At 45.9% G+C, this 26868-nt stretch overlaps 1 protein-coding gene across 4 annotated transcripts; it reads left to right on the forward strand.

Annotated features, from left to right (window-relative positions):
- The first annotated feature begins 882 nt into the window (after positions 1–882).
- On the forward strand, positions 883–26011 carry gprc6a (G protein-coupled receptor, class C, group 6, member A). Of its 4 annotated transcripts, none has more exons than XM_079695539.1 (13): positions 883–4935; positions 5217–5267; positions 12972–13062; positions 13280–13358; positions 13540–13691; positions 15642–15711; positions 16473–16635; positions 17085–17241; positions 18704–18989; positions 21329–22132; positions 22698–22913; positions 23148–23271; positions 24979–26011. In XM_079695539.1, exons 9-13 carry the CDS (start codon positions 18729–18731, stop codon positions 25998–26000), a joined length of 2427 nt encoding a protein of 808 aa, XP_079551665.1. In that variant the 5' UTR covers positions 883–4935; positions 5217–5267; positions 12972–13062; positions 13280–13358; positions 13540–13691; positions 15642–15711; positions 16473–16635; positions 17085–17241; positions 18704–18728; the 3' UTR covers positions 26001–26011. The 4 variants fall into 4 exon arrangements, with proteins under 4 accessions (XP_079551665.1, XP_079551664.1, XP_079551666.1 ...); XM_079695541.1 differs by having other exon boundaries at positions 4877–4897; XM_079695538.1 differs by lacking the exon at positions 5217–5267 and having other exon boundaries at positions 883–4946.
- The last annotated feature ends 857 nt before the right edge of the window (positions 26012–26868 follow it).

Consider the following 26868-nt stretch of genomic DNA (forward strand, 5'->3'; position numbering starts at 1 on the left):
TGTTGTTTTTTTGTTCTGATCTGGACATATTTGTTACACCCGATTGCCATTTTTGACGGACGCTTTGGTTCTCTACCCTGCTACACCTACCTGCTAACGCTGCTCCATCCATCAAATAACCAGCCCCATTCTTCGTCCTGCCCCTCCCCGTGGGCCCTGACTCTGGTTCTTCTTCCTGCCGGTCCCCCCATCTGCTGTAAAGGACAGCCTGCAACTTACCTCTCATCCTGTCTGACGGCTGCCAACAGCTCCACTTTCAGCGCCGCTGGTCTACAACCATAGCCAGCGCTGTGCTAACGCTAGCATCCTACCGCGGCACTACGATGTTACGATACTCTGTCTCCCAACTTTTTAATCTCAACAACTTTTCTGCGCTTCCTCTAAGCTTGTCTGTCATCAATTGCCTCGGGCTTCTACGCAGACCGAGGTATGTCCATAGAGGTTCCAAACGCAGATTTGTTTAGTCCCAGTCCGGAAAATCATCCATAACATCTATCTGGTCGACTAACCGCCATGTCCCACATCTGTCATGTCATCTGAGCGCACTTATTACTCCATATTATACACCCACCACTGGTCCGTTACAATCCCAGCTGTACCGAAAACCTGGAGTGGATTCCACTGCCCTCTTGTCAGAGCTGGTCCAAATTCCTGGAGTGGATCCCACTGCCCTCTGCTCAGAGCTGGCCCAAATACCTGGAGTGGATTCCACCGCCCTCTGCTCAGAGCTGGCCCAAATACCTGGAGTGGATTCCACTGCCCTCTGCTCAGAGCTGGCCCAAATACCTGGAGTGGATTCCACTGCCCTCTGCTCAGAGCTGGCCCAAATACCTGGAGTGGATTCCACTGCCCTCTGCTCAGAGCTGGCCCAATTACCTGGAGTGGATTCCACCGCCCTCAACCACCAAAAACTGATAATAACACACTTCCTTCCACCTCCTCTCCGCTCCTCCCCCCCATCTCACATTCCTCCCCGCACTGTCAACCTGGACAACCTCTCACCTCTTCAGCCTGTGACCATACCACGCCCCTCCCACTCAACTAATATTGCCCTCCTTAACATCCGATCACTCAACAAGAAAGCCCTCATCCTCCATGAACTAATCTTGGAAAAATCCCTTGATTTCCTTCTGCTCACCGAAACCTGGCAACAGCCCGATGACTTCTTCTCCCTCAACCAAACATCCCCCCCTGGCTTTAAATACATAACTAAACCCCGCCCCTCCCGCCGTGGTGGCGGCCTTGCTGTAATCCACAATCAGAACATCCAGATCACAGAACTAACCCTCCCCTCAGTATCATCCTTTGAATTCATTGCCTTCAAAGCCCCTCCCTCACTGACAGTCATCCTCATCTACCGGCCTCCTAAACCTCATCCCTCCTTCCTCTCCGATTTCACTGAGTTCCTCAAACTTGCCTCATCCCTGTCTCAACGTCTGTTACTACTTGGTGACCTCAACATTCACATTGACTCACCCACCTGCAAGCTGGCATCCGAATTCACAACCCTACTGGACAATTTCTCTATCACCCAACATGTCACCTTCCCCACCCATGAGAAAGGACACATTCTTGATCTCGTCTGCTCTACCAACCTCCCAGTGATTAACCTCCACCCTTGCCCATTTCCCCTCTCCGACCACAAACTCATACAATTCAACATTGCCCCCCCACCCGAAACCCCTGCCCACCCAGAAACATCACCTTCCGTAATCTACATTCCATTGACCATAACCATCTCTCTGAACTGCTATCGTCTAATCTCCCCCTGGACGCAACCCTCAGCTCACCTGACGATCTGCTCAACCACCTCAACTCCACTCTACTCACCTCCCTCAACACTTTAGCCCCCCTCAAAAATAAAACTGTTACTTTCAAGACCTCCTCACCCTGGTTCACACCCGCACTGCGTAAAATGAAGCAGCGAGGCCGCCAACTTGAACGTCTTTCAAAGAAATCATCTCTCACAGTCCATTACATAAGCTACAAACTCCATCTCAATGCATACAGAGATGCTCTTATTGCCGCTAAATCTGCCTACCTCTCCAACATCTTCACTGACCCCTCCCGTAATCCCAGGACCCTCTTCTCCACAGTTAACAAGCTCTTCAAACCTCGTGCTGATAACCTCCCTACTTCTACTTCCGCTACTTGCAGCTCATTCCTCCAGTTTTTCGCAGACAAAATTAACGCCATTAACCACTCCTTCTCAGCTCCATCTGATATACAAGCATCTCCCCCAACCTCCACCGCTACCATTTCTCCCCCCATCTCCCTTGACCTCCTGACTCCTCCTCCCCAGCGCCGCCTTTCCCAGTTCAACCTCGTTACCCCAATTGAAATACTCCATCTGATCGGTTCCTCAAATCCCACAACCTGCTCCCTTGACCCTCTACCCACTCCTCTCCTGAAGTCCTGCCTCCCCGTCCTCTGCCCCTATCTTGCTAACCTTTTCAACTCCTCGCTGTCCCATGGAACCGTCCCCTCTGCCTTCAAAACTGCTGCCGTTACTCCAATCCTCAAAAAACCTGGTCTTGATCCCTCCTCCCTCACTAATTACCGCCTCATCTCCAACCTACCATTCCTCTCAAAAACTCTAGAACGCATTGTAGCCAATCAAATTCACTGCCATCTCCAAACCAACCAGCTTTATGAACCCCTTCAGTCTGGATTTCGTCCTCACCACAGTACAGAAACTGCACTCGTCAAAGTCCTCAATGACCTCCTCACCTCTGCTGACACTGGTTCCCTCAATATTCTCATCCTCCTCGACCTGAGTGCAGCCTTCGATACCGTGAGCCACAACATCCTGCTCACCCGGCTCAGGGACATTGGTATTGAAGGTATTGCACTCAGATGGCTCCAGTCCTACCTCACTGAACGATCCCACTTCATCTCCCTCCCCAACCACTCCTCTGCCACAGCTTCAGTCACCCAAGGTGTTCCTCAAGGATCAGTACTTGGACCCCTCCTCTTCATCATTTACATCCTGCCCCTCGGTCAGATACTCCGCCACTTCAACCTGGACTTCCACTGCTATGCTGATGACACTCAGATCTACCTCAGCACCAAATCCCTCCATAACCCACCCCTTACCCACATCGATTCCTGTCTGACAGCTATTAAAACTTGGATGCAACATAACCTCCTCAAACTGAACAGCAACAAAACAGAACTCCTCCTAATTGGCTCCAAATCCACCCTCAGCAAGGTCACTAACATAACACTCACCATCGATGGCACCATTGTTTCCCCCTCCAATCAGGCACGCAACCTTGGCGTAATCTTTGACCCCACCCTCTCCCTCGAACCTCACATCCGCCAAACAGTCAAAACCTAATTTTTCCACCTCCGCAATATTGCAAAAATCCTACCCTCTCTCACCCGCCCCGCAGCCGAACGACTAATCCATGCCTTCATTTCCTCCCGCCTTGACTATTGCAACTCACTTCTTTACGGCATCAGCACTACATCCCTCAACAGACTCCAACGGGTTCAAAATGCAGCTGCACGTCTCCTCACGCATACCAAATCATGGCATCACATCAGCCCAGTCCTCAAAGAGCTCCACTGGCTTCCTGTCTCCCATCGCATCAATTACAAAACTATGGTCCTCACCTACAAAGCACTCCACCATTTGGCCCCCCCTTATCTCACAAACCTTCTCACTCCTTATCAACCCCCACGGTCCCTCAGATCCACCGCAGCCGGACTCCTATCCATTCCCACATCCACACTCTGCAGCTTTGGGGACAGAGCCTTCTCAGTGGCAGCTCCTAGGCTCTGGAATTCCCTCCCCCAAGATCTCCGTGACTCTGAGTCCCTCACAGTCTTTCAGTCCCGCCTCAAAACACATCTTTTCAACTCTTCCTACCCATAAGCCCCCCTCCTCTCAATCAATTTCCTCTTGATTGCCTTTTTATTTATTTTACTATACTTACTTGTTTGCCTGTCCTTGTTTGTCTACCCTCCCTCATATTGTAAAGCGTCTTTGAGTCGTGAAAAGCGCTATATAAATAAAAAGCATTATTATTATTATTATTATTATTATTATTATCATGCGGGGAAATTGGCGTGCTCTATCACCACAAGAGCGAGACTGAAAGCGGCTTAACGGAAGGCTTTTTCCCGTTTTAAGCCGTAACGTTTAACATTCGGAGCAGCAGAGGGATGAATCTGCATGTACTCTTCGAGACGATTCCAACGACACCAAGCTCAAAGCTGTCGGACCTTCCTTTGTGCCGTCTAGAGTATTGAGAGCCATGAAAACATGACCTTTAACCTTAGTTTGCGACCGGGTTGAAGGTCACAGCGGCCCCAAATTTTGCAAGCGGGTTCCACACAAGTTAGGCAACATACTCTCAAAGTCTCGGAGCGCCAAGCACCTTTTTTCAATTTTTTTCAATTTTCTCTCCCTCCCTCACCAAAGGGTGTCCAATCCTTAGCTCTAGACAGGATTTTGTGAGAGTTTGACATTAGATTGAAAAAAGAATTCTGGGTGGGTTACGGTTCCCATATTTCAGATACCTTATCTGGACCCTATTTAGAGTCCCCTGGTGAAAAAATTATCTTTCCAGCCCTTTCCAAAGTCAGGTTATTAAAGATGAAAGATTATTCAACAAAACATTTCAATAACGTGCTAGGTGTCCCTATTTACCAATTGGATCAAATATATAAATCAGCCGAATTAGTGTTGAGAAAGTTGAAGATCACGTGATATACACGCCAGAAAAAACGTATTTTCCGGGTATTTGTCAACCGTAGGTGTCACGTTTGAAGGGACGAAACGGAACGTCATCGCTCGAACGGCCAATCATATCGCGCTTTGAGGAACCCAAAGCCTCCTGACAGAGATGCCTCGATCCTTTCGAAAATTCGCACGGAGGCAACAGTCAAGGTGAACATCTGTGAGTTTCTCCAAGGCGGTTACCATCGGTAAACAGCAAGTAAGTACTGCCCATAATGTGGAGTAGTGGTGGATATTATGTGCTTTCGATTGCAAACGCCAGTGGAGTGGTGTCGTTTTGGTTTGTACATGGTAGCGAATAGATAGCTAGCGTTAGCTAGTAACATTAGCTTGATAGCAGCCATGTCCACCTTCAAGCAGGTGGCCTTAACATTAGCCTAGCTAGTGCTAGCCAGCGCCGTATATGACTATGGTAGATGGCTCTGGTGCTAGCCAGCCAACTGTTGCTGACTGTTCCATTTGTTGGCAGAAGGCTTATGCTGTATTCGAATGAAAGAGCGAACAATGAATACTTTAACAGGTAAGACTGGCATAATTGCCATTGGTATAAGCTAGTTAGCTTAGCATTGCTGCTAAGTTTGTATTCTGAAGCCATGGTCTAACTAACTTACTATAGTAGGTTAGCTGATGTTAGCTAGCTAATGAATGTTTCTTGTGCTAGGTCGTTGGTGGTTTCATGACATTGTCTAATCAAATTAGGCCTAATCTAAATCAGTGTCAAAGTTGGTAACGTTAGTTGCTCTTATAATGTTCTTAATGAATTTGTCACGGACCCTATTGCACATTCTTGTCACCACGTGTCATAGGGCTGCAACAAACGACTAATTTGATAATCGATTAATCTATCGATTAATGAAACGATTAATCGATTATTCGGATCGTTAAGGTTTTAACTGTACTAGTACTTATATCAATACTGCTTATCGATCCGGTCCTTTTAACGATAGTATTAACGGTTCTTTTGACAAGAAATAAGGTAAACTAACTAAACAAATTTTGAACAAAACTAACATTGCTTTTTATTTTAATTAAATGCATAATATTTCACATCAAAAGAAACAACAATGTTTTAACAAATCATATTAAATAATGTGATGACAGAACTGTAAACAGAATAGCTGAAACTTTAACAAAATAACTCAGTTACCTCTAATCATTAACCTATGTTTTTATAACTGAGTTAACTCTGTGTGTTGCTGCTAGCATACATAACTATAGGTTACTTACGTAACCCCAGTTCTCAGAGTAACATGAAGTGAGATGTCTCACTATGGAATGCGCCTCATCGCGGAGCAAACAGAAGCATCAATCTCATTACGCCAATCCTGATTGGCTGGTGATCTTGACGTCAGCGTCAGGGAATCCACCCCCTATAAGTGGCTTGCGCTACTCCGCATGCGTCATTCAAAATAAGCACCTCTTCTCGCTTCACCATAGCAAGGAGGGCCTCACTTCATGTTACTCTGAGAACTGGGGTTACGTAAGTAACCTATAGTTCTCATTCATAACACTCCGTTCGATGTCTCACTATGGGATATTGTAGCTCCCGTATTGCCAGACGAGCTTATCTCGAAAGTCACCAAGACCAACCAGAACTTAACAGTTAGAGCTCTAACTCAGCAGGGGGCCCAGCACTGCATGGGCCACACTGGGAGCAGAGACGTCTAATCTGTAAAAGCGGACAAAAGTGAGCGGCGAGGACCAGCTCGCTGCTGCACAAATGTCTTGGATGGAAACACCCCTGAACAAAGCCCAGGATGTAGCCAGACCACGAGTCGAATGAGCACGCAAACCCGAAGGTGCCTGCAGACCCTGACTCGTGTAAGCCAAAGCAATTGCCTCCACAATCCAGTGAGAGAGCCGTTGCCTAGTAACAGGCTTGCCCTTCTGAGGGTTAGCCCAGGACACAAAGAGTTGGTCATTATGACGAAACTCTTTTGATCTGTCCATATAAGTGCGTAAAGCACGGACTGGACATAGCAAATTCGGCTGCTGTTCCCCGGAGGGACACAGCGGCGGAGGAAATGCCTCAATGTCAATGGGGGTACATGAACCAACCACCTTAGGTATAAAGGCAGGGTTGGGCTTCAGCAACATTCTCGTTAACCGTCGGGCGAACTGAGTGCATGAAGGATGTACAGATAGCGCATGAATGTCACTGACTCGCTTGGCGGATGCCAGGGCCAGTAACAGCACTGTCTTGAGTGACAGGTGCTTCATGTCAGCTTCTTCCAGCGGTTCAAATGGAGGTCGAGTGAGCCCATCTAAAACCACTGTCAAGTCCCATAAGAGCACCAGTGACCTGGAAACAGGAAGGAGCCTGCGAGCTCCCTTCATAAAACGGCAGACCAGAGGATGCTGGCCGGCCGTCTTACCCTCAAAACCCACATGGCATGCAGCAATAGCAGCCAGGTACACTTTGATCGTGGAGAAAGCTCTGTGTTTATCAATTAGGTCCTGTAGAAATGATAAAATCACTCCCACAGCGCATTGAAAAGAGGTGTGCCCTTTTTGAAGGCACCAGTCCTCAAACACCCTCCACTTACAGTCATAAAGAGACCTAGTGGAGGAAGCTCTTGCACTCTGAATAGTGTTTATCACCTTCTGCGGGAGACCCACTGCATTCAGATTATACCACTCACGGGCCAGGCCCATAGGGCCATGCGCTCCGGATTTGGGTGAAAGATCGTCCCCCCCGCCTGAGACAGTATGTCTCTGCATAGGGGGAGCTGCCACGGCTGACCGCACAGCAGCTGATATATCTCCGCCAGCCAGTATCTTACAGGCCAGTGCGGAGCTATCAGGATCATTGTGTGTCGCCGTTCCCTCACTCTGGCCAGAGTTGGGGGTATCAGCGCCAGGGGTGGAAACGCATACAGGAGGACCGGAGGCCAAATGTGCGCGAGCGCGTCCACGCCTAATGGTGCGTTTTGATCGCGCATTGAAAAGAAAAGCTGACAGTGAGCATTTTCTTTTGATGCGAACAGATCTACCGCGGCTCGGCCGTAACGCACCCACAGCTGGCTCACAACCATTGGATGTAGAGTCCAGTCTGCATATAGTGGTACGCTTCTGGACAGCAGGTCTGCCCCGAGGTTCATCACACCCGGTACGTGCGTCGCTCTCAGAGAGAGGAGACTGCCGCAGCTCCACAAGATCAGTTTGCGTGCCAGCATGTGTAACTGGAGAGAGCGCAAACCTCCTTGTCGGTTTATATACGATATTGTGGTCGTATTTTCCGTCCTCACGAGGACATGGTGTCCTCTGAGAAAAGGCAGAAAGCGTTTTAGGGTGAGGAACACCGCTAAAAGCTCCAGGTAATTTATGTGCGACCGCTGGAGGTCTCTGCTCGAGAGACCCCTCACCGGACGACCTTCGTAAATACCTCCCCAGCCTGTCAGACATGCGTCTGTGGTGACCACCTTCCGTGAAAGGACAGCACCCATAGGCACGCCCCGTACCAGAAAAGTCGGATACAGCCAGTGGCGCAGTGCCATTACGCATTTCACAGTAACCATCACTCTCCGCGCGCCATGACGCGCGGGGTTTAGTTTTAAAGCGGCTACCCAGCGCTGAAACTCCCTCATGTGTAACCGTCCCAGTCGTACGACCAGGATGGCTGACGCCATGAGCCCCAGTAACCGCAGGCATGATCTGAAAAGAACATGTTTGCGCAGCTGGAAATGAGCGAGGCAAGCTCTGAAAGCTTTCACTCTTTCCGCTGACAGGCAAAGTAAAGGGCACCGAGTTCAGGTGTAAACCCAGGAAGAGTACAGTCTGTGCCGGGCACAACATGCTCTTTTCTGTGTTTATTATGAAACCCAGGTTGAGCAGGTGCTTTACGAGGACATTTGTCTGCGTAATAGCCTCCTGTTCCGACTGTGCGAGAAGCAGCCAGTCGTCTAGGTAGGTTGCCAGGCGAATACCCTGTTGTCTTAACGGGGCTATCGCGGCTTCCGTACATCGTACAAACACTCTTGGACTGAGAGACAGACCGAAGGGAAGTACTCTGTATTCGTAACAGATCCCCTGAAATGCGAACCTCAGATATTTCCTGGGTGGATAATATACTGGGATATGGAAATACGCATCTTTCAGGTCGACTGATGTAAACCAGTCGTTTTGTCGCACGAGACGCAGCAGAGATGTGTGAGTGAGCATTCTGAATTTGTATCTTTTTAGATACGCGTTCAGAGCCCTCAAATCTAGTATTGGCCGAATTCCGTTCCCTCCCCGTTTGGGAACGAGGAAATACTTGGAAGAAAAGCTGCTCTGACTCCGCTCGGCGGGTATTATAGATATAGCCTTCTTTTCTAGAAGCGAGAGGATCTCTCTTTCTAGAATGTGGGCTGACTCCCCTCGGGCCTGTGAATACAGAACGCCCGAGAAACGAGGGGGGGTGACAGCGAATTGGAGTCTGTAGCCCCGTGTAACTGTCTTGAACACCCAAGCAGACGTTGTGAGCATCTTCCGCTGTTCGCTCCTTAGAGCCAGCGGAGATGTCACGTCTTTTGCCCTCTGAGTCTCTACTTGTTGTGTTATGGGGCCCTCTAGTGTCTGAACACGGTGGTACCCCGATTTGACAGTCCCCACCGACACTGCGCATGCGCGTGACGGAGGTGCCTTCACAACCCCAGCCGGCACTGCGCCTGCACGTGACGGTGGTAGCCTCACAGCCCCAGTCGTCACTGCGCATGCGCGTGGCGGCGGTGCCTTCACAGACCCGTTCATTGTCCGCCTTTTGAGAGAGGCCGTAGCTGCTCTCAAAAGGGGAACAAATGGCGGGCTGTTTATTGGTTTTATTGTTTTCATTGTTTTCTCTTTCATTTTTCTGAGCTGCGCCCTCAGCCTGAGGCCTGGATGCGTCAGCGGAAAATGCTTTATCTGAGAAAACAGAACAATATGGTGACATGTGTTTTGGTGCACTTGAGGATGGCGTTGAGGCATCTCTCGAGGCAGCGGGAACACATCTGGAGCTGGGGAACCTTCCAGCTCCGTCACCGAGGGAAGAAGAGGAGGCTGTCAGGCCGCCAGCTTCTTCTTCCTTGACTGCTGGCCGAAATTCCGGGTTGGCTGCTTCTGTCTTTTGGTAAGCGGTTAGCAGCGAGGAAACGTTCAAAGCCCTGGCAGACAATGCTGCGGCTCTGTAGGACCGTTCAGTCATGGTTGACTGGAACCGGTCCGCCTTTGCCGGCAGCGTGGGGTTCCTGCTCGGTGTAGTCGCCATCCTCGGGAGGAGGTGAGCTGCCACCAGCGGTTCCATCGGCGGTATGCGGAGCAGGCCGAGCCTCTCCATACCGTCGCAGTCTAGGGAGGAGGCACCCTGGATTGGGGCCTTGTTGCTGAAGGGCCGGTCTCTCTACGAGACCGACACCTCATCCAACATCTCCGGGAAGACCGGCAGGAGTTGCCTCTTTGTCCTCGTTGCTTGGGGCAAATTTTTCCCCTCGTAACGGGACCTGGAGGTCTCCTTGGCCATTTCGGGCCATGGGATGTCTAGTCTGGCTGCGGCACGCTGACACACGGCCTGCAGGTCCATACTCAGACAGGGCGAAGCTGGTGTGCTATCGCCCGGGAGAGCAGCCATCGCTCCCGGCGTTGCAGCCTGAGCCGATGACATGAAGACGTTGTCTTCCTGCTCATCAGAGTCGGACAGGAGGAATCCAGAGGTTTCATCCTCTTCGTCCTCCGTATAGTCCAACTCCAGGACATCTTCTGCGGGCGAGACCATGGTGAGGTCCAGCCGGGGGCCCCAGCTTGGTATAGCGTGGGGCCCCGCTCGCACGTCCCTCGCTGCCACCGAGTCCCAGCCTGACACGGCGCGGGACTCCGGTTCTGCAGCTGCCACTAATGATGAGCCCCAGACCGACACAGTGCGGGGCTCCATCTCTGTGGCGGACGCCCCCGTGTCTTGATTTCCATCCGGTAAATCAGAGGACATGAGGGGGTCCTGACCCGACAAGCTAGCTTGGCGAGCTAACCGTCGGCGGAGGCTCTTCACGGTGAAACGGGCACAATGCCTGCATGAGCCGGGGTTGTCGATAGCCTCCTGGGCATGTTGCAGCCCGAGGCAGGACGAGCACACCTGGTGTGCGTCTGTGTCCGAAATCTCCAACCCGCAGCCGCAGAGCCGAGCCTCCGATTCCCTGGCTCCTCTGGTGTGAGGGAGAGACGTGTCCATCTTGTCCACCATTATGGCGACGTGGGAAGGACGCGCTCGTAGCAGGTGCGTTGCTGAGAAAAGAGAATCACAACCTGTCGTTAATCCGGAGAAAAAGCGACGGTGTAGATTTTATTCTCAAAGAATATTAACTGGTGTGTTAATACCTTTTTTATCTTCTACTCCTCTGGTGTGAGAGAGAAAAAGAAAAAACGTCCTCGCTACCGTGGTGTCGGTAGTGAGGGAAGACAAACTAGCAACACGTGTGTTGCTAGCTTGAAAAAATCAAAACCTTACCTTTATTTCCGAAGAAAAAACGGCGAGGTCGATTTGCAATACTAACTGGTGTGTTAGTATTAACAGTCTTCTTGCAGAAGTATATATAGAAGTAGCCGGCGAGCGCCCGTCGACCGAAGTTAGCTTGGATAGCTTGGTTCAGTCTGTGGACTGTTAAGCTAGCCCGTCTACCAATATAGAGATGTGCTCTGAAGCGAGAAGAGGTGTTTGAATGACGCATGCGGCGTAGCGCAAGCCACTTATAGGGGGTGGATTCCCTGACGCTGACGTCAAGATCACCAGCCAATCAGGATTGGAGTAATGAGATTGATGCTTCTGTTTGCTCCGCGATGAGGCGCATCCCATAGTGAGACATCGAACGGAGTGTTATGAATGAGAACACCTGACGTGGAAACGTTACTCGTGGACGGGGCTACAGAGCTACTAGAAAGACAGTCGAACCCGGTGCATTCCTCCGTCTGAATGTGGTGCACTTTTGCTAAATGTTTAGACAAATTGCTCGTTTTACCGCCTTTATATGATAAACTGTTATTGGACTTTTGGTAACGAGCATTGTCCACATCGAGACGGCTAAAGTTTAAACACACCTCGGAGCGCGTTCTCTCCGCCATCTCCTGCGTGTGTGTGTAAACTGCCCTGCCCCCTCGCAAGCAGGCGGGGGAGAGATCTCGTCTGAATTGGGAAGATCGAAAATACATTATAGACGCATTTTGTAGTCATATTGCATATTAGAAACTGAGTTGGCGACACTAAGACTGCGATATAATGTTTATGTAGCAATAATATATATGACATATGTTTTAAATGTCTCCTGTACCGATACAAAAGAGCGATAACGTTGGAGCTTAACGGGGTGTAGAACACATGTGATGACGTCACCAACGAATCGACGACTGAATTAGTTGCCAACTAATTTGGTAATCGATTAAGTCGATTAGTTGTTACACCCCTAGTGTCTTGGCTTTCAGAATATTAAACTTGTGCTCTCTCCTGACAGACTGGGAGGCTGATAACCTCAGCTCAGTGATGTAAAGTCACACCTTTTATATCATCATTATAGTTTAAAAAAAATAAGAGACTAAATGAAAAACAGGTATAAAATACTATATGACATTAACACAACAGTTGTTAAAAATAACAAGAATACAGTTTAAAAGGGGAGTGATTTGTAAGATATCCATAAAGAAAAATAAAATCTGTTCTGTTTCATATGGGTGTTGAGAGATGTATCCATAGATCTCTTAATGTTGCTCTGAGACACAGAGTTCAACATTTTATGGCTGAGCATGCTGCTCTCAAAACATGCTCAGACATAAAAAGTTGAACTCTTTTTTAGCCTCATTGTAGCCTGTGGCTTACTGAGAGTTTAAGCCTCGCCTAGCAAGCAAAGTTTCAATCACTCAATACTTTCATCAACACTACTCTGGATGATAAAGGATTACCAAACTCTCTCTCCCTCTTCACAATGTTTACAGGTTCGCAATGTTTATAGGTTTTAAATGTTTATAGGTTATTGCAATGCGTAATGTTATTTCTCTGAAAACACAAACATTTTTTATCTTATTTTATTTCTATACTATTCTAGCCTAAATTAGCTTCTACTTTTACCTGCATTTTGTACACTGTCCTGTTTTGCACTTTTCCTGTCTTGTCCCTGCACCCTGTCCAATGTTGTCTTTATGTCAGTACCTACCAGCACCACATTTCTAGTATGTTGTAAAACTACATGGCGAATAAACAGATATTGTATCTTGTATCTTCCTCTAGGCCTACTGATTGCCTGCCTGGTGTTGACCGACGCGACGAGGTGTATTGCCTAAATCCTAAATCCAATCCACGGATTGCTTCCTAGTTGGAGGTAGGCCTAGTATGCAACACAGACCGTAATTTATAGACTGTGCATAACTGCAGTCCCCAGCTCCAGTGCTTCCCTCCATGAAGTACTGAAGCTCAGACATTTGTTACCTGTGCAGCACACCTGAGATTAATCACTTCATCCAATACTGTTTGACAGTATTTATGTGAGCTTACCTCTCTTGCTTCCCTGTGGTGGTTTTTTACAGCCTCTATTCCAGATTTGACATCCTCGTGATCCTGGTGTGCGTGCGCCTCGAGGAAATTGCTAGTGACTGTTCGAGTGTTGTTGCAGCTAAGGTAGTTAACATTTCGATATGATTGTGTGACTGCGGTCTCGTCTAAATGGGATGCTCAACTACCTGACTGAATGGCTACACCTTTACAACATGCTCATGTTCATAATCTGCATACAAACTGAAAAATTCCTTTTGTTGGTTGCCTTTGTAATTTCTCCTTTCTCTGGTCTCCTTTTTTCTAGGTCATCAGAGAGGCCAACCATCCTCTTCAGTGTCAAGCAGCCAGGCTAACCATCCTCTTCAGTGTCAGGCAGCCAGGCTAACCATCCTCTTCAGTGTCAGGCAGCCAGGCTAACCGTCCTGTTCATTGTCAGGCAGAACAAATTATGTTTGGGTAGGTAACTATTTACCACGCACAACAATGTTCCACTGTAAATATATTGGATGTCAGCATGTGTCTGAGAAGGTGCGTAACTTTGTTCAGCACACAAAGCTGCACAGTAATGCCCCCAATTTTCACTATCGGTGTGGGTTGCCTGACTGCTCACGGAGGTACAGAAAACACACAGCACTGTAACAGGGTGTCCGCGGGGTCTTAAAAAGTATTAAAAGTTGATGAATCAATTTAGCGAAAATTAAGGCTATTAAAAAGTATTAAACGGCATTTTCCAAGGTATTAAGAAGGTCCACAGCAACGACAACATGAAACACCCTTTAATTTACTGAAACGACATGTCGGGAAACCCCCCAAGGCGGCCCCATGCATAGCGCGCTGTAAAATGCTGCTTATTATTTTAAGTTTCGTTGCCTTGCTCCGCTCTGTGTATGTGTCGGGGGGGGAGGACTAAACGACTACGGTAACGGGTCCCAAGGTGGGTAGACTGGCATACGCAACGCTCTGGGGGTCCAACGGCTCCGTGTGTAAGCCCTATATGATCATTTTCTGATAACGATTAAATAGCCCGCCTCCCTCTCCCCACGTTTCCTGCTGCTGCTGGGCTGTCAGAAGAGGGGGGAAGAAAAGAGAGGCAGGCACCGTTTATTAAATATTATATTATTATACAGAGAACAGAGTCAAATCAATTTGTTTTAAAGCTCAATAAATAACAAAGAAGACCTCTGACCGAACATTTTCTAATTTTGTACGGAAGATTTAAACTTTAACGGACATGTTGACCGGCGGAACATTTTTACGGAAACTCAGCCGCACGGTCCCCTCGTTCCTTGGAAGAGGCGGAGAGGTGGGTGTTTTTCATCTGCTGGTGGACTACCTGAGAGATATACAGCAGGAGAACACGCCGTCCACCGCGGAGAATAAACAGAAGGGCAACCATGCTCCGGGGTCTTTTTCGCTGCTTTTGGTGTATTTCGGGCGGCAGCAGCGCCACTTACAGGCCTGACATATGTACTACATCGTTTCGAGCATTTCCAGCGGTCTCGTGTGAACGGACACGTTAATGAATCGAATGCGTGTGAACGGAAGCCTTTTTTGCGCTTGCGTATGCGTTTTACCGTATGCGTCCTCGTGGGGCCGGGGTCTAAGCCAAACTATATCCGGTCACAGAGATCTGCTATTTTAAAGTAAAGTGAACACATATTGACCCTAAATATAGTCTATATTAAGAACGAGAAAAGTCTTAACATATATATCCTTTTTTGTAAACATATGAAAAATGTGTGAGGGTGATGACGTCAGAGCATCGTCCTATGTGCCAGGGTTTAGCCCCGGACAGCCCCAGCCCAATTTAACCCCTGGGTATTTGTGAGGGAGCTCCTATATGGCATTATCCCGCTGAAGCTCACCAAAGTTTAATATATTTCATAGTTCAAAGTTTTGTCAATTGTTTTGTTTATTGGTCGAATACTGGTTTCTAATGGTTTCTGAGGAGTTTTACTGGAATGAAAGAGCACAGAGTCTACCGAAGCAACAAAGCAGCATACTGCATTAAACTTGACCTTCACAGAGAGGTTGAAGTTCATGTGGAGAGGAGGCTTCAGTAGTCTGTCTGCACTCTGTTTAGTTTTGCTATCTTACAATCAATACAGTAAATGTGAGTTAAAGTGTGTCGCCAATGTAACCGGTTAGAACTCAAAGTTGCGATGAGGTCTTAAAATGTATGGAAAGGGTCTTAAAAAAGGTCTTAAAAGGTATTACATTTGACTTCAGGATTCCTGCATATACCCTGTGTAAGCGCTTTGGGTGTCTTGAAAAGCGCTATATAAATGCAAGTAATTATTATTATTATTAGACCATTTATTATGTTCTGATTTACCTCTGACCAATGAACGATCTTCATCCTTGCATAATGTTAAATCTATGCTATTGTGTGTTACTTTGTTACAGACCTGTTCCACTGCTGCTGATGTAGTGAATACTGCAGCACTCCCAAGCACCCCCTGCTTGATCATTCAAGGTAATGTAATGTTCAGGGATGGGATTTTTCCTGTTTATACAGGATTTCCTGCTTTTCTGACCTGAATGGCTAGACTTCACTGCTGCTTTTATTCTTATTATATCATTTCACTTAGGACATCCCTGTTCTGCTCCACCGTCGATGAGGGATAGGATACTGAATAGTTACTCTAAAGAGCTTAAGTGTTCCTTTGCATCGAGGGGAGAATCTGACTGAAGGCCTTCCATCTCTCCTGCACTCCATTCAAGTCCAGTCTGTGAAACGACACTTACGATACTCTGACGCCACATGTTTCAGCGATTCGCGTTAGTTAAAATCTCTAGCCTGTTTCAATGATTCAGGGGTCTGACGAGTTGACATGTTCTCGTTCCAACTGGGCTCGTAACCATCTACCCATAGAGGAATGAGGTTAAACCGTCTAGCCATAAAGGCAGAGGGAGGAGGGCTAGGGAGTTGCTTTGTCGTTCAGCCAGATTCTCCTATCTGCACAGGGACCTTTGATGCTTTTACAGTCAATGTTAAGTAGCCTACCTCACTGATGGTGGAGTAGCAAAGTGCTGTCCACCTGAAGTGGAGGGTTCTGTGTAATGTCCTTGCATGCTCTGAACTGTATATTTTCCTGCTTTTTGGTCCTTGGCCAATCATGAATGTTACTCGAATCTGGTATTGACATCTCTAGCTCAAGTATTATTTTTGTTTTGATTGATTCTAGGAATGTACCTATCCACAATAACGCATGACGGGGTATCTGTTCATTTCAGGTGACACAATGAAGTCTTCTGGGTGGATGCTATCTATCGAGGGACAAGTGGTAATGGGCCCACATCCATTTTTTTTGCATGGGGTAGCTGCATTATTCAGCAGCTACTATGTCTTCAACCTTGAATATCCCGTTGGATCATGCACACTGGAGTTCATCCAAAGGTATTGTAACACTCAAACACATGATCAATGTCATCAGTAAGACTTATCATGCAAAGTTGTGTTTCACTATCTGACTATTAAGTCTATGCCTTTCTACAGAGGCCACAAAGTAGATTAAATGCTTTGAGTATGAAGCCTGGAACCAATTATGCGAATTGGGACCACACCATCACTTGATGTTGCTGGGCTATCTTGTTAAAAAATTGACATAATGGTTTAATTCACATTTATAGTATGGCTTCAAAATTCGGATAAGTAAGTAAACCTTATGTTAGAGGTACCTGAGGCACTCTGCTAGGCTACAAATAATGTTATTGTGAGAGGATGATCCAACAGGTTTGGATTAGTAACAGTCGGTGTGGGAAAAGACACAGGTGAACACCTTGATAAATGCTGCCTGCAATACATGAGTCTAATTAAAACTGAAACTTATCTTTGCTTATTAACAGGTGCTTCTTGGGCATCAACCCGGAGAAAGGCTCCAAGGCAAAGAAGCGAAGCTCCATTAACCCTCATGTGAGCACTCTTCACCGGAAGCTGATAGACTTAAAATGGTCTGCATAGACTGCATGGTGTGCGGGGACAAGTCCAGTGGGAAGCATTACGGTCAGTTCACCTGCGAGGGATTATTTGTTTAAAGGATCCGTTAAGGGTTAATCTGTTTTTTATGGATAGTTGAGGTGAACTAGTTCATGTTCCTGTTTGTTTACTCTGTTGTTTACACTGTTGTTTATTTTGTCAATAAATATGCCAGTGGGCTTCCATTGATTTTACCTCATTTGTGCGTTTGGTGTTGTTTTTAATTGTACAATAAGATTACGTGCATTTTTGTAGTGCAGCTCCAGTACTTCCAGGAGGAAGCTCACACTTAGGAAACCATTGTATGAGCTTCCTCCAGGAAGTACTGGAGTTGGGGCTTACAGTTATGCACATGTATCATTGTAAATTCACAGTAAATTACTGGCTACTCCTGCATTACTTTCACAATAGAAATGTAAAAGTACAGGCCCTTGTTGTAATGCATGTACAACAAAAGGATGTAATTCCCCAGTAACATATTGTAATATCACAGTAATTGAAGCTGTGAAGTTACAGTATACAGTTGTACCTTTACAACAATACATTGTAATATCATGGATGTGAAATTACAATACATTGCTGTGAAGACATTCACAGTAAATTGCTGTGAACCTTACTGTGAAAGTCATGCAACAAGTTGCCAGGTAATTATTGTGAATTCACAGTGGATATTTTTACAGTGTGGTTCAGGACAAAAAGAGAGAATCTTTTTTTCTTGAAACTCTCAGAATCTCTTTACACAGAGGGGACACATGGTTATGTATAAAATACACGAAAAGTGGATTTTTTGCTCCAAGAATCATAAGGGGAGAGTTTCCTCCTGTGACTTACAATCATACATCCCGTAATATAATTGGCCCCTCTGACTGAAACATGAAGGTATGAAATTGTAAGGATTAAAATGGTAACGGAGACAAATAATATTAAAGAACACTTAGGAAAGGAATCATAATAGAGATCCAAATTATAAATGTATGTGTGTTTAAATATTAATTTTAAATTCCGTCAATAACCTTCACACTTTAGGGCCACAAAAACTGAACGTTGAATTAATGCAACACTTATTTTACATGAACTTAAAAATAAGTTTGTAAGCGGTAAAATAGTTATGCTGAGCCACTCACAAATTGCACGTGATAAGTTAAGAGGCTGGACATCTCTAAGCGGTTGACCAATCACAACAGAGCCGGCCAGCTAACCAATCAGAGCAGACTGTGCTCTGGTTTCAGACAGAGGGTGAAAAGAGGTGCTGCAGCACAGGCAGTATGAGACAAATAAAGAGCTTTTTGAACATTAAAGCATGGAGACATGTCGCAGTAGTGGTACAACATACACATAATGAACCTGAAAATGAGGAGAATGTTCTCTTTAATCCATCATAAGGTCATATTCTTGAAATTGTAATCCTTCCTGTCCCTCCTTGCGTGTCTCATTTCAGCTCTCCAGAATATACCATGTTTATTTGTTATTTAACTGTTCTGTCCCACAGGTTGGAAGCAAGAGGTCTGGTGGGGATGCTGGCTATGATCAACGCTGTGGAGAAGGTGAACAGATCCCCGCTGCTGGCTGATGTGAACGTCACCCTGGGTTACCACATCCTGGACTCCTGCGCTGATGTCAGCACCGCTCTGAGAGCCACGGCACACTTCATCGAGCGGAGCCACTGCCCCGGGACCACCAGCTGTGGCCCCCCCGTCCTGGCTGTTGTGGGGGCCTCTAACTCTGAAGGATCCATCGCCATCGCCAGGCAACTGACCCTCGAGATGATCCCTCAGGTGAGCAGTATCCAGGGTTGGGGGGATAACTTTAAAAATGTATTCTGTTACAGTTAGTAGTTACCTTAAAGAGCATCTTGCAGGTTTTAATTTTTTCTACATTTATGCTTAAACTTGCTTGAAAATTACAATTAAAAAAGTGAATGCAGGATTTGATATGTTTTACGAGACATAAGGGCAGGAATTCAGAGGGAAAGGAGCAATTTTGAGCTCTGCTCTTAAAAACGGCTTTTTTTTTAAGGTCATACGTCAAACGCGTCATATTACATCACACAGGGGACACATCTCCGCTCTCTGACCGCGGGTATAGTAGAGTTGCGTTGAGTAGAGCGGTTGTGTTTTAAGGAGCTGGTATTTTTCGGTAGTTTTACATTGTATTTCACCATTTGTAATCATGGTGCAGTATTGTGTTTGTGCAGGTTGCATAAATACCAGCCTGTCAGGACATCGAGTCCACAGTAAAAAGGACCGGAGCTAGCGTTCGTTCCTGGGTGCTTTGTGCATCCACCTCCCTGCAGCACATACTCTCCACAGCTTTATTAGGAAACCGTATTACTTCTCTCTCCCCCCCCCCATTCGCTGCTCTCTCTCTCTCTCCCCTCCGGTACACGGCACCGTAAGACATAGTGTGGAGTTCCATTAGGTAACGCTGTGGTGGCTGTACTGCTCCAGCCGTCTCCTTTGTGTTTGTTTGTTTCCCCCTGTCTGTGTTGTTTGTGTCACTCCTGGCTCCCGGCTCAACCTCCACTCACCTGCTGCAATCAACTTTGCACCCTCCCCGACTACACACCTGCTTTCCATCAAGCCATTTACAACGACATATCAACGCAGGCTCCACAACCTTTCTCCGCCAGATCGTCAAGTATCAGCCGTATCTCGCGTCTCTCCTCCGGTACACAGCACCGTAGTGTGGAGTTGCATTAGGTAACGCGAGATACGGCTGATACTTGCGCATTAGTTTCTGTTATGGATCAGTATCAACAGTCCTGCCAGTAACGTTACTATATTATCAATGCTACGTTAGTTATAGCCTGATATATGATAGCTAACTTTACAATGTTGTGATGTGACATTAGCTAACATTATGTAGCTAACGCCGGTCACTCACCAAGATAGCTGCCCAGTTCTCCACTGGTTCTCCTCACACCACAGCTCAATTTCTCTCCAATGGCCGTTATTTCTTCTAATCCTTGTTTGCTCCTGGTCTCTTGGACGCCTAGCAGGCTCATAATTATAAGGTTGTGGTCCGTCATATGCATTCGAATATTCATGTTCAACTTCTTCTGTGTCGAAACTAGCATTGGGATCCATGTTTATTAATACGTTACACCGGCCGCTCTCCCCCTTGTGTCCCCCGTGTTACGTCACACGCGGGAGGTCATGTGCCGAGGCTTTTTTATGCGGAAGTGAACATTTCTTACAAAAACGACGCAAGATGTCACTGTAGTGTATATTTCTGTATATTTTTGGGAAAATCTAGTGTATTCATCATTTTCCTACACATTTATTCACAGGTGTCTTTAACCTGGAAGTTGCTCTTTAATTTTTTTTTGAAGTGACCATATTATTTTAAATAAATAAAAGAGAAAATAAATATCGATGATATAAAGAGGATTTTCAGGCACTATAGATTGACACTTAAAGTATCAGCCTGTAGGCTGATACTTTAAGTGTGAATCTATACGCAAACAGTACAGTTTACAGAGAAGAGATAACATCTGATCCTTTTACAACAAACTCTATATGATCTGTTTAGGTTTTTACTCACATTGTTATCCTGCTAGTAATCCCTTGTTTTTGGAAAATTATAACACTAATCTGATTACGTCTTTTTTTACGTAACTGCAACGGCCCGTCCACACAGCGGCGTGCGTTGAAGCTTCAAAGCTTCTGCCCATTCACTTTGAATGGGGTGACGTCACACATCGCCAAACTGCATTATGGGAGCAAAGCGTAGCTTTTCTCGCGGTGCTCGCTGCAAAAGTTGAGCAATGTTCAACTTTTGAAGCTTCGACGGAAACTTCGGCCAATCGAATCATGCCAGTACAAGCTCTAGCCAATCAAACCGCTGCTTGTGTGTCCGGAGTGGGAGATTCAGGTGATTGGTTGTTGGTCTAGCTTCAGACATGCCCGCTGGCAAGCGACAACGCACGCCGGCGTGTGGACGGGCCGTAAGGGAATACATTTAGCTGTTTTTGTATCCTGATTACGTAATCCAGTTATATGTAATGAATTACTACTCAAGCCTGCATTGTAGGTATCCACATACATTTTGAAGTGGCCTTTCAAATTAAATGACACATCTTTGAAATGCAAATTACTGTATTTCTCTTCTCCAGATCAGTTATTCATCCACTGCTGTCACTCTGAGTGATAAGAGGCGATTCCCTGCCTTCATGAGGACCATTCCTCATGACAGGCACCAGACTGCTGCCATGGTCAGTCTGCTCAGCACCTACGGCTGGACCTGGGTGGGGGTAGTAATCACTGATGGGAATTACGGCCAATCAGCTCTTGAGAACTTTGTGTCCCAGGCTTCCAAAAATGGGATCTGTGTGGCCTTCAAATCCATCATACCTCAGGCAGTGGGCAGTCAGGACGTCCGGTCTGCTATCACTCAGACTGCCAGGACCATCTTTGAGAATCCTGAGGCTCAGGTGATCGTGTCATTTGCCAAGCCCACTCTCATGGTGTACCTCTACCAGGAGCTTAAGAACCAGATGCTGAGAGGAGGACAGGACAGGAAGTCTATGAGAAGAGTCTGGGTGGCCAGTGACAGCTGGTCCTCCTCCAGCTCCGTGAAGGAAAACATACATCTGGAGGAAATGGGACATGTTCTGGGCTTCACCTTCAAAAGTGGAGACCTATCGTCATTCAATGAGTACCTGAGCAGACTGAAGGCAGCTGGACATGACGATACAGGGGATAACGTCTTCCTGCAGGAGTTCTACACGCAGCTGAATGCTAGTGAAGGTTATGGAGACACTGAGCTGGTGTCTAAGGCTGTGGAAACCCTCAGAGAACACACTCATGCCAGCAACATCTTCAGTGTGGAGATGGCTGTGAGCGCCATCGCTCATGCCCTGGTCTCAGTCTGCAGGAACAGAGACTGCAGAACCCCTGGCACAGTGCAGCCCTGGGAGGTAATCATACAATCTGTAAGGTCCACATTAGGCCGTTCCAGAGAGGGAAGAAGTACGGTGGCCGACAGGTGCAAACAGGCTCAGTGGTGTGAAGTAACTTAGTACATTTACTCAAATATTGTACTTTAGTAAACAATTAAAATACATTGTGATAACTTGTACTTTTACTTCATTAATTTGTGTTGGCAAATGTAGCTAGCTAGCTAATAGCAGTTCTGCAATAATATCAGAAGGAATCATGAGATTACATCGTTAAAATAAGCTGCTAAATCAACGTATTAGGTATATTTCCAGTGACATTGAGAATTGGCCATCTTTTAGACCTCCCCAGCCATCAACAAAGGCTCCGATCCCAGCTGTGTGCTGTGGAAAAATCATTTATTTGCGATAGAACACTATGCAGCATTTAAGGTTAAGAACTTGGAATGTGGCCTTGATACAAAATGACTAATGAATAGTAACTTATATTACAAGTTAATACAAGACAACATGTTCCTTCAAATTGTGTGGTTTAATCGAGTAATCAAAGATACTATTGGATAATGAAATGTCTCTTATCCTGTAGTTGCTGAAAGCTATGTGGATGGAGGAGTTTAAACTGAGAGACAAGAGCTTTAAGTTTGACAGCAGCGGAGACATCAACCTGGGCTACGACGTGACCATGTGGAGGTCAGACGGAGAGAACATCCACGTCCAGAATGTCGTGGCTGAGTATCACCCGCACAACAACAGCTTCACCCACAGCAACCACAGCACCACCCAACAGCTCAATGCTCTGAAGGTAGGCCCTTCATATGGCAGTTATTTTGTACATGACCCCCACATGCTGCAGTGTGTGTTTACTACACACAGTCACACCATCTATGCTGATTCAAGCGATACAGAAAACTGGTTTTTAGTACAACCATATGGTAATGCAACCTTCAGTAAAACAATACAATATAACTCATTTAAAGACATAATATGTAAAGTCAAAAACAATGTTTGGATAATTTTGTCTCCCTGCTTTCCTCAGCACATCATCTCCAAATGCTCCAAAAGCTGCGTACCTGGGGAGTCAAAGAAAACCACAGAGGGTCCACACACCTGCTGTTACGAGTGTGCCATCTGTTCTGCAAACTACTACTCTAATGACACAGGCAAGACATTCCCCTTCACACTCACATTTGTTTACATAAACAAAGAGTAATAGGCCCTATTTCACCTGGAATAAATGTGTTTTGGCAAACATATAATGAGCTCACTGTACATGCACAGGTATTCAGGTATAATCCCACTTCAACCACGAAACTCAGGAGCAGGAACTAAACTCAGGAGCTTAGTGCATTCCTGTAAGTGCTATTACATCAGCAACAATGGCAGACTGCGTTGGAGCTGTGCTTGTGTTGCCGCTATAAAAACATTAATCCACTCTGAATGGCGCACAAATGACATCCCTTGGTGCATATTACCCATGAGTCTTTTGTTTTAATTGACAAAGTTTGGCAACATAGCGCCATGTTAGCATAGCCACCATAGTCTGTCTGACTATCTTCACTACTTGTTGCGCTCATTGTGGCATAAGCCGTTTCCTACTGCCACATTTTCACTAAGATCTTACTTTTGATAGACTGACATGACAACTTGGGGAATATATGAAATTAATTACCAGTGGTGTAAAATAACTAAGTAGATGTACTCAAGTACTTTACTTACTGTAAGTACAATTTTGAGAAACTTGTACTTTACTTGAGTATGTACTATGTTTGTACTTCTACCCCATTACAATTCAGAAGTTAATGGTGTACTTTTACTCCACTACATTTATTTAATATGTTTAGTTACTCTGCAGATTTGGATGAATGATGTGAAATATAATCAGCTCTTAAATCAGACTTTAGTTCCACCTGGAGTAAATCCACAAGCTACCCTGCAGTATACAAAGTCATGAACACTAGCTGCACCTTTACCAGCTTTGAGAACACTTTAATGATCAATAATTACAAAACACATCATATATATTATTCTGAAATGGACCAATTTGAATAATGAGTAGTTTTTCTTTTGGTACTTTAAAGTGGACCTATCATGCTATATTTGAACAATATATTGTAGGGCCATATCTATATAAAACATGTCTGTGAAGTTTATACCAAACAGATCATGCATTTTAGCCATGCCTCATTTAGCTCTATTTGCTCTATTCCAGCCCTGTCTTCACAAGGGCTGATTCTATTCCAAATGAGCTGCAGCTGACCACGGGGGCGAGGCACGAGCATCATGTTACCATGCTGTTACCATGCTGTTACCATGCTGTTACCATGCCACGCAACCTCTCATTCCCCTGATAGGTGGAGAGTTGCCCATATAGGCGGAGCACCTTGTTTCTGACGTCAGAGATATTTCAAATCTGTATCAGATCCGTTGCAGCCCCGTTTTTAGAGATTTGGGTACGGAGGAAAAAAGAGAGGGGTGTGTTTTCTGACACTTGGTGAGTTCCCTGACACACCGGGGACACATATTCATGTATAAAAGATGTACAAAAGTGCATTTTGCATGATAGGTCCCCTTCAAGTATATTTTGTACTTTTACTTTAGTAACATTTAGATTGCAGGACTTTTACTTTTAAAAGAGTATTCCTACACTCTGGTACAGAAGTAAAATATCTTAGTATTTCTTCCACCTGATAGCCAGTATAAAAAAACAACAACAAAAAGATGGCTCCAAAAAACGTGTCCTTACAACCCTTTTTAGACATCAAAATTTAAAAGACAGAAACAGATGAAGTCTTTTGATAAGATCTTAAAGACTAAAACAATAGTTGAGTTGCATTCAGCTCCCTTGCTCTTCCTGTGTGTTCCTGCAGACATGGCCCAGTGTCTGAGCTGTGACCCAGACACAGAATGGTCTCCTGAGGGCACCTCCAGATGCCTCCCTAAGGACCGGCTCTTCTTCTCCTGGCAGGACCCCTTTGCCATGGTTCTCCTGACCTTCTCTGCCCTGGGCGTCGTCCTGAATCTGCTGGTGTCCGCTCTGTTTCTACAACAACAGGACACTCCTGTAGTGAAGGCTGCCGGAGGGCCACTGAGCCAGGTCATCCTGTTCTCTCTCGTCATCAGTGACATCAGTGCCATGCTGTTTGTCGGCCGGCCCAACAGTCTCCAGTGTAAGGCTCGACAGGTGCTGTTTGGCGTCAGCTTCACTCTGTGTGTGTCTTGCATCCTGGTGAAGACGCTGCACATCCTGCTCGCCTTCCAGTTCAACCCCAAGCTGCACGAGGTTCTGCGGGGGCTGTACAAGCCGTACATCATCGTCGCCATCTGTGTGAGCTTACAAGCAGCTACCTGCATCTGCTGGCTGGTCCTCAAAAGCCCATATAACCACATCGTCAATAATCCAACCACTCTGCTGGAGGCCTGTCACGAGGGCTCGTATTTGGCCTTTGGGGTGATGTTGGGCTACATAGCTGTCTTGGCGTTCGTGTGTTTCATCTGCGCCTTCAAAGGTCGCAAACTGCCACACCTGTACAACGAGGCCAAGTTCATCACCTTCAGCATGCTGCTCTACCTCATCTCCTGGCTGCTCTTTGTCCCCGTCTACATCACCACTTCAGGAGTCTACCTGCCGGCTGTGGAGATGGTGGTCATCCTCATCTGCAACTATGGCATCCTCTGCTGTCATTTCTTCCCAAAGTGCTACATAATTCTTTTTAAGAAGGAACAGAACACAAATACTGCTTTTAGGAAGAAACTATATGAGTACTCCAATAAAACCACAGATGTTGTCTCTGTGTCTGTGGTGACCAACTGCAGAGAAGGGGTTACTTGCCTAAGTCTGCATAGAGGGTCAATCACAGGACACTGCCGCGAAAGAAGCAACAGCATATAAACTGTCCTAATGGGTTTTCAGAAATAGTTTTATTGAATTGTATTATTTACAAGTTGTATCATAAAGTTTACATATTTAAATACTTTATATAATATAATAATTTGTATATGTTTGTTAATATAATTTATTTGCAAAAGCATTAATGTGAAACAGGTCACACCGTTTCTTATTACAGTTATTTGAATACCCAATTCTAATTTGTCAATCGGGACATTCAATCTGGTCTGCAACGGTCTGCTATTTTTTGCTAGCAGACCGTTGCTAAGGATAGCAGACCGTTGCTAAGGAGGACGCTCTGATCAAGGGACTACAGTATGTGCAGTCGTATCATTCCGTAGAAAGTAGTCTGGTCAATTTAACATCAGCTGTGGACAACAAACATTTGTTTTCGTCCATCAGAAAACCTGTGGAATACTTTTTTAATATTCATTGTTAGATTTGTGGAGAACACAAAACCACCATCACCAATCAACAATAACATGTCTATTCATATATCATACTTGATGTCTGCAAACCTTTTTTACACATATTGGTGCACATTGTAGCTTAAACCACAAATATCAACAAAAGAGGCAAAGTCAAAACAAGGTTCATTTTAATTATTTACGGCCAATAGATGCACTGCAGTTTTTGTGGCACTTCCTTATTGGCCTCCCGGCTCTGCCCCAGAGTTTGCCGCTTGGTGTGACTGTGAATGCAAACCGAACCTTCTGAAAAATGAAACAATGTAACAAACTGTGGTCTGGTGCGCACCAGAGAAGTGGACTATTAGGTGTGAATGCACCCTACACAAGTCATGTACTATGCCACTGAACATACTTACATTTAAATGTGTACTGCACGGATTCAGCCATTTTCAGCCAAAGAT

The sequence above is a fragment of the Notothenia rossii genome, assembly GCF_949606895.1.
Source record: "Notothenia rossii genome assembly, contig: scaffold_253, whole genome shotgun sequence".
Taxonomy (NCBI): domain Eukaryota; kingdom Metazoa; phylum Chordata; class Actinopteri; order Perciformes; family Nototheniidae; genus Notothenia; species Notothenia rossii.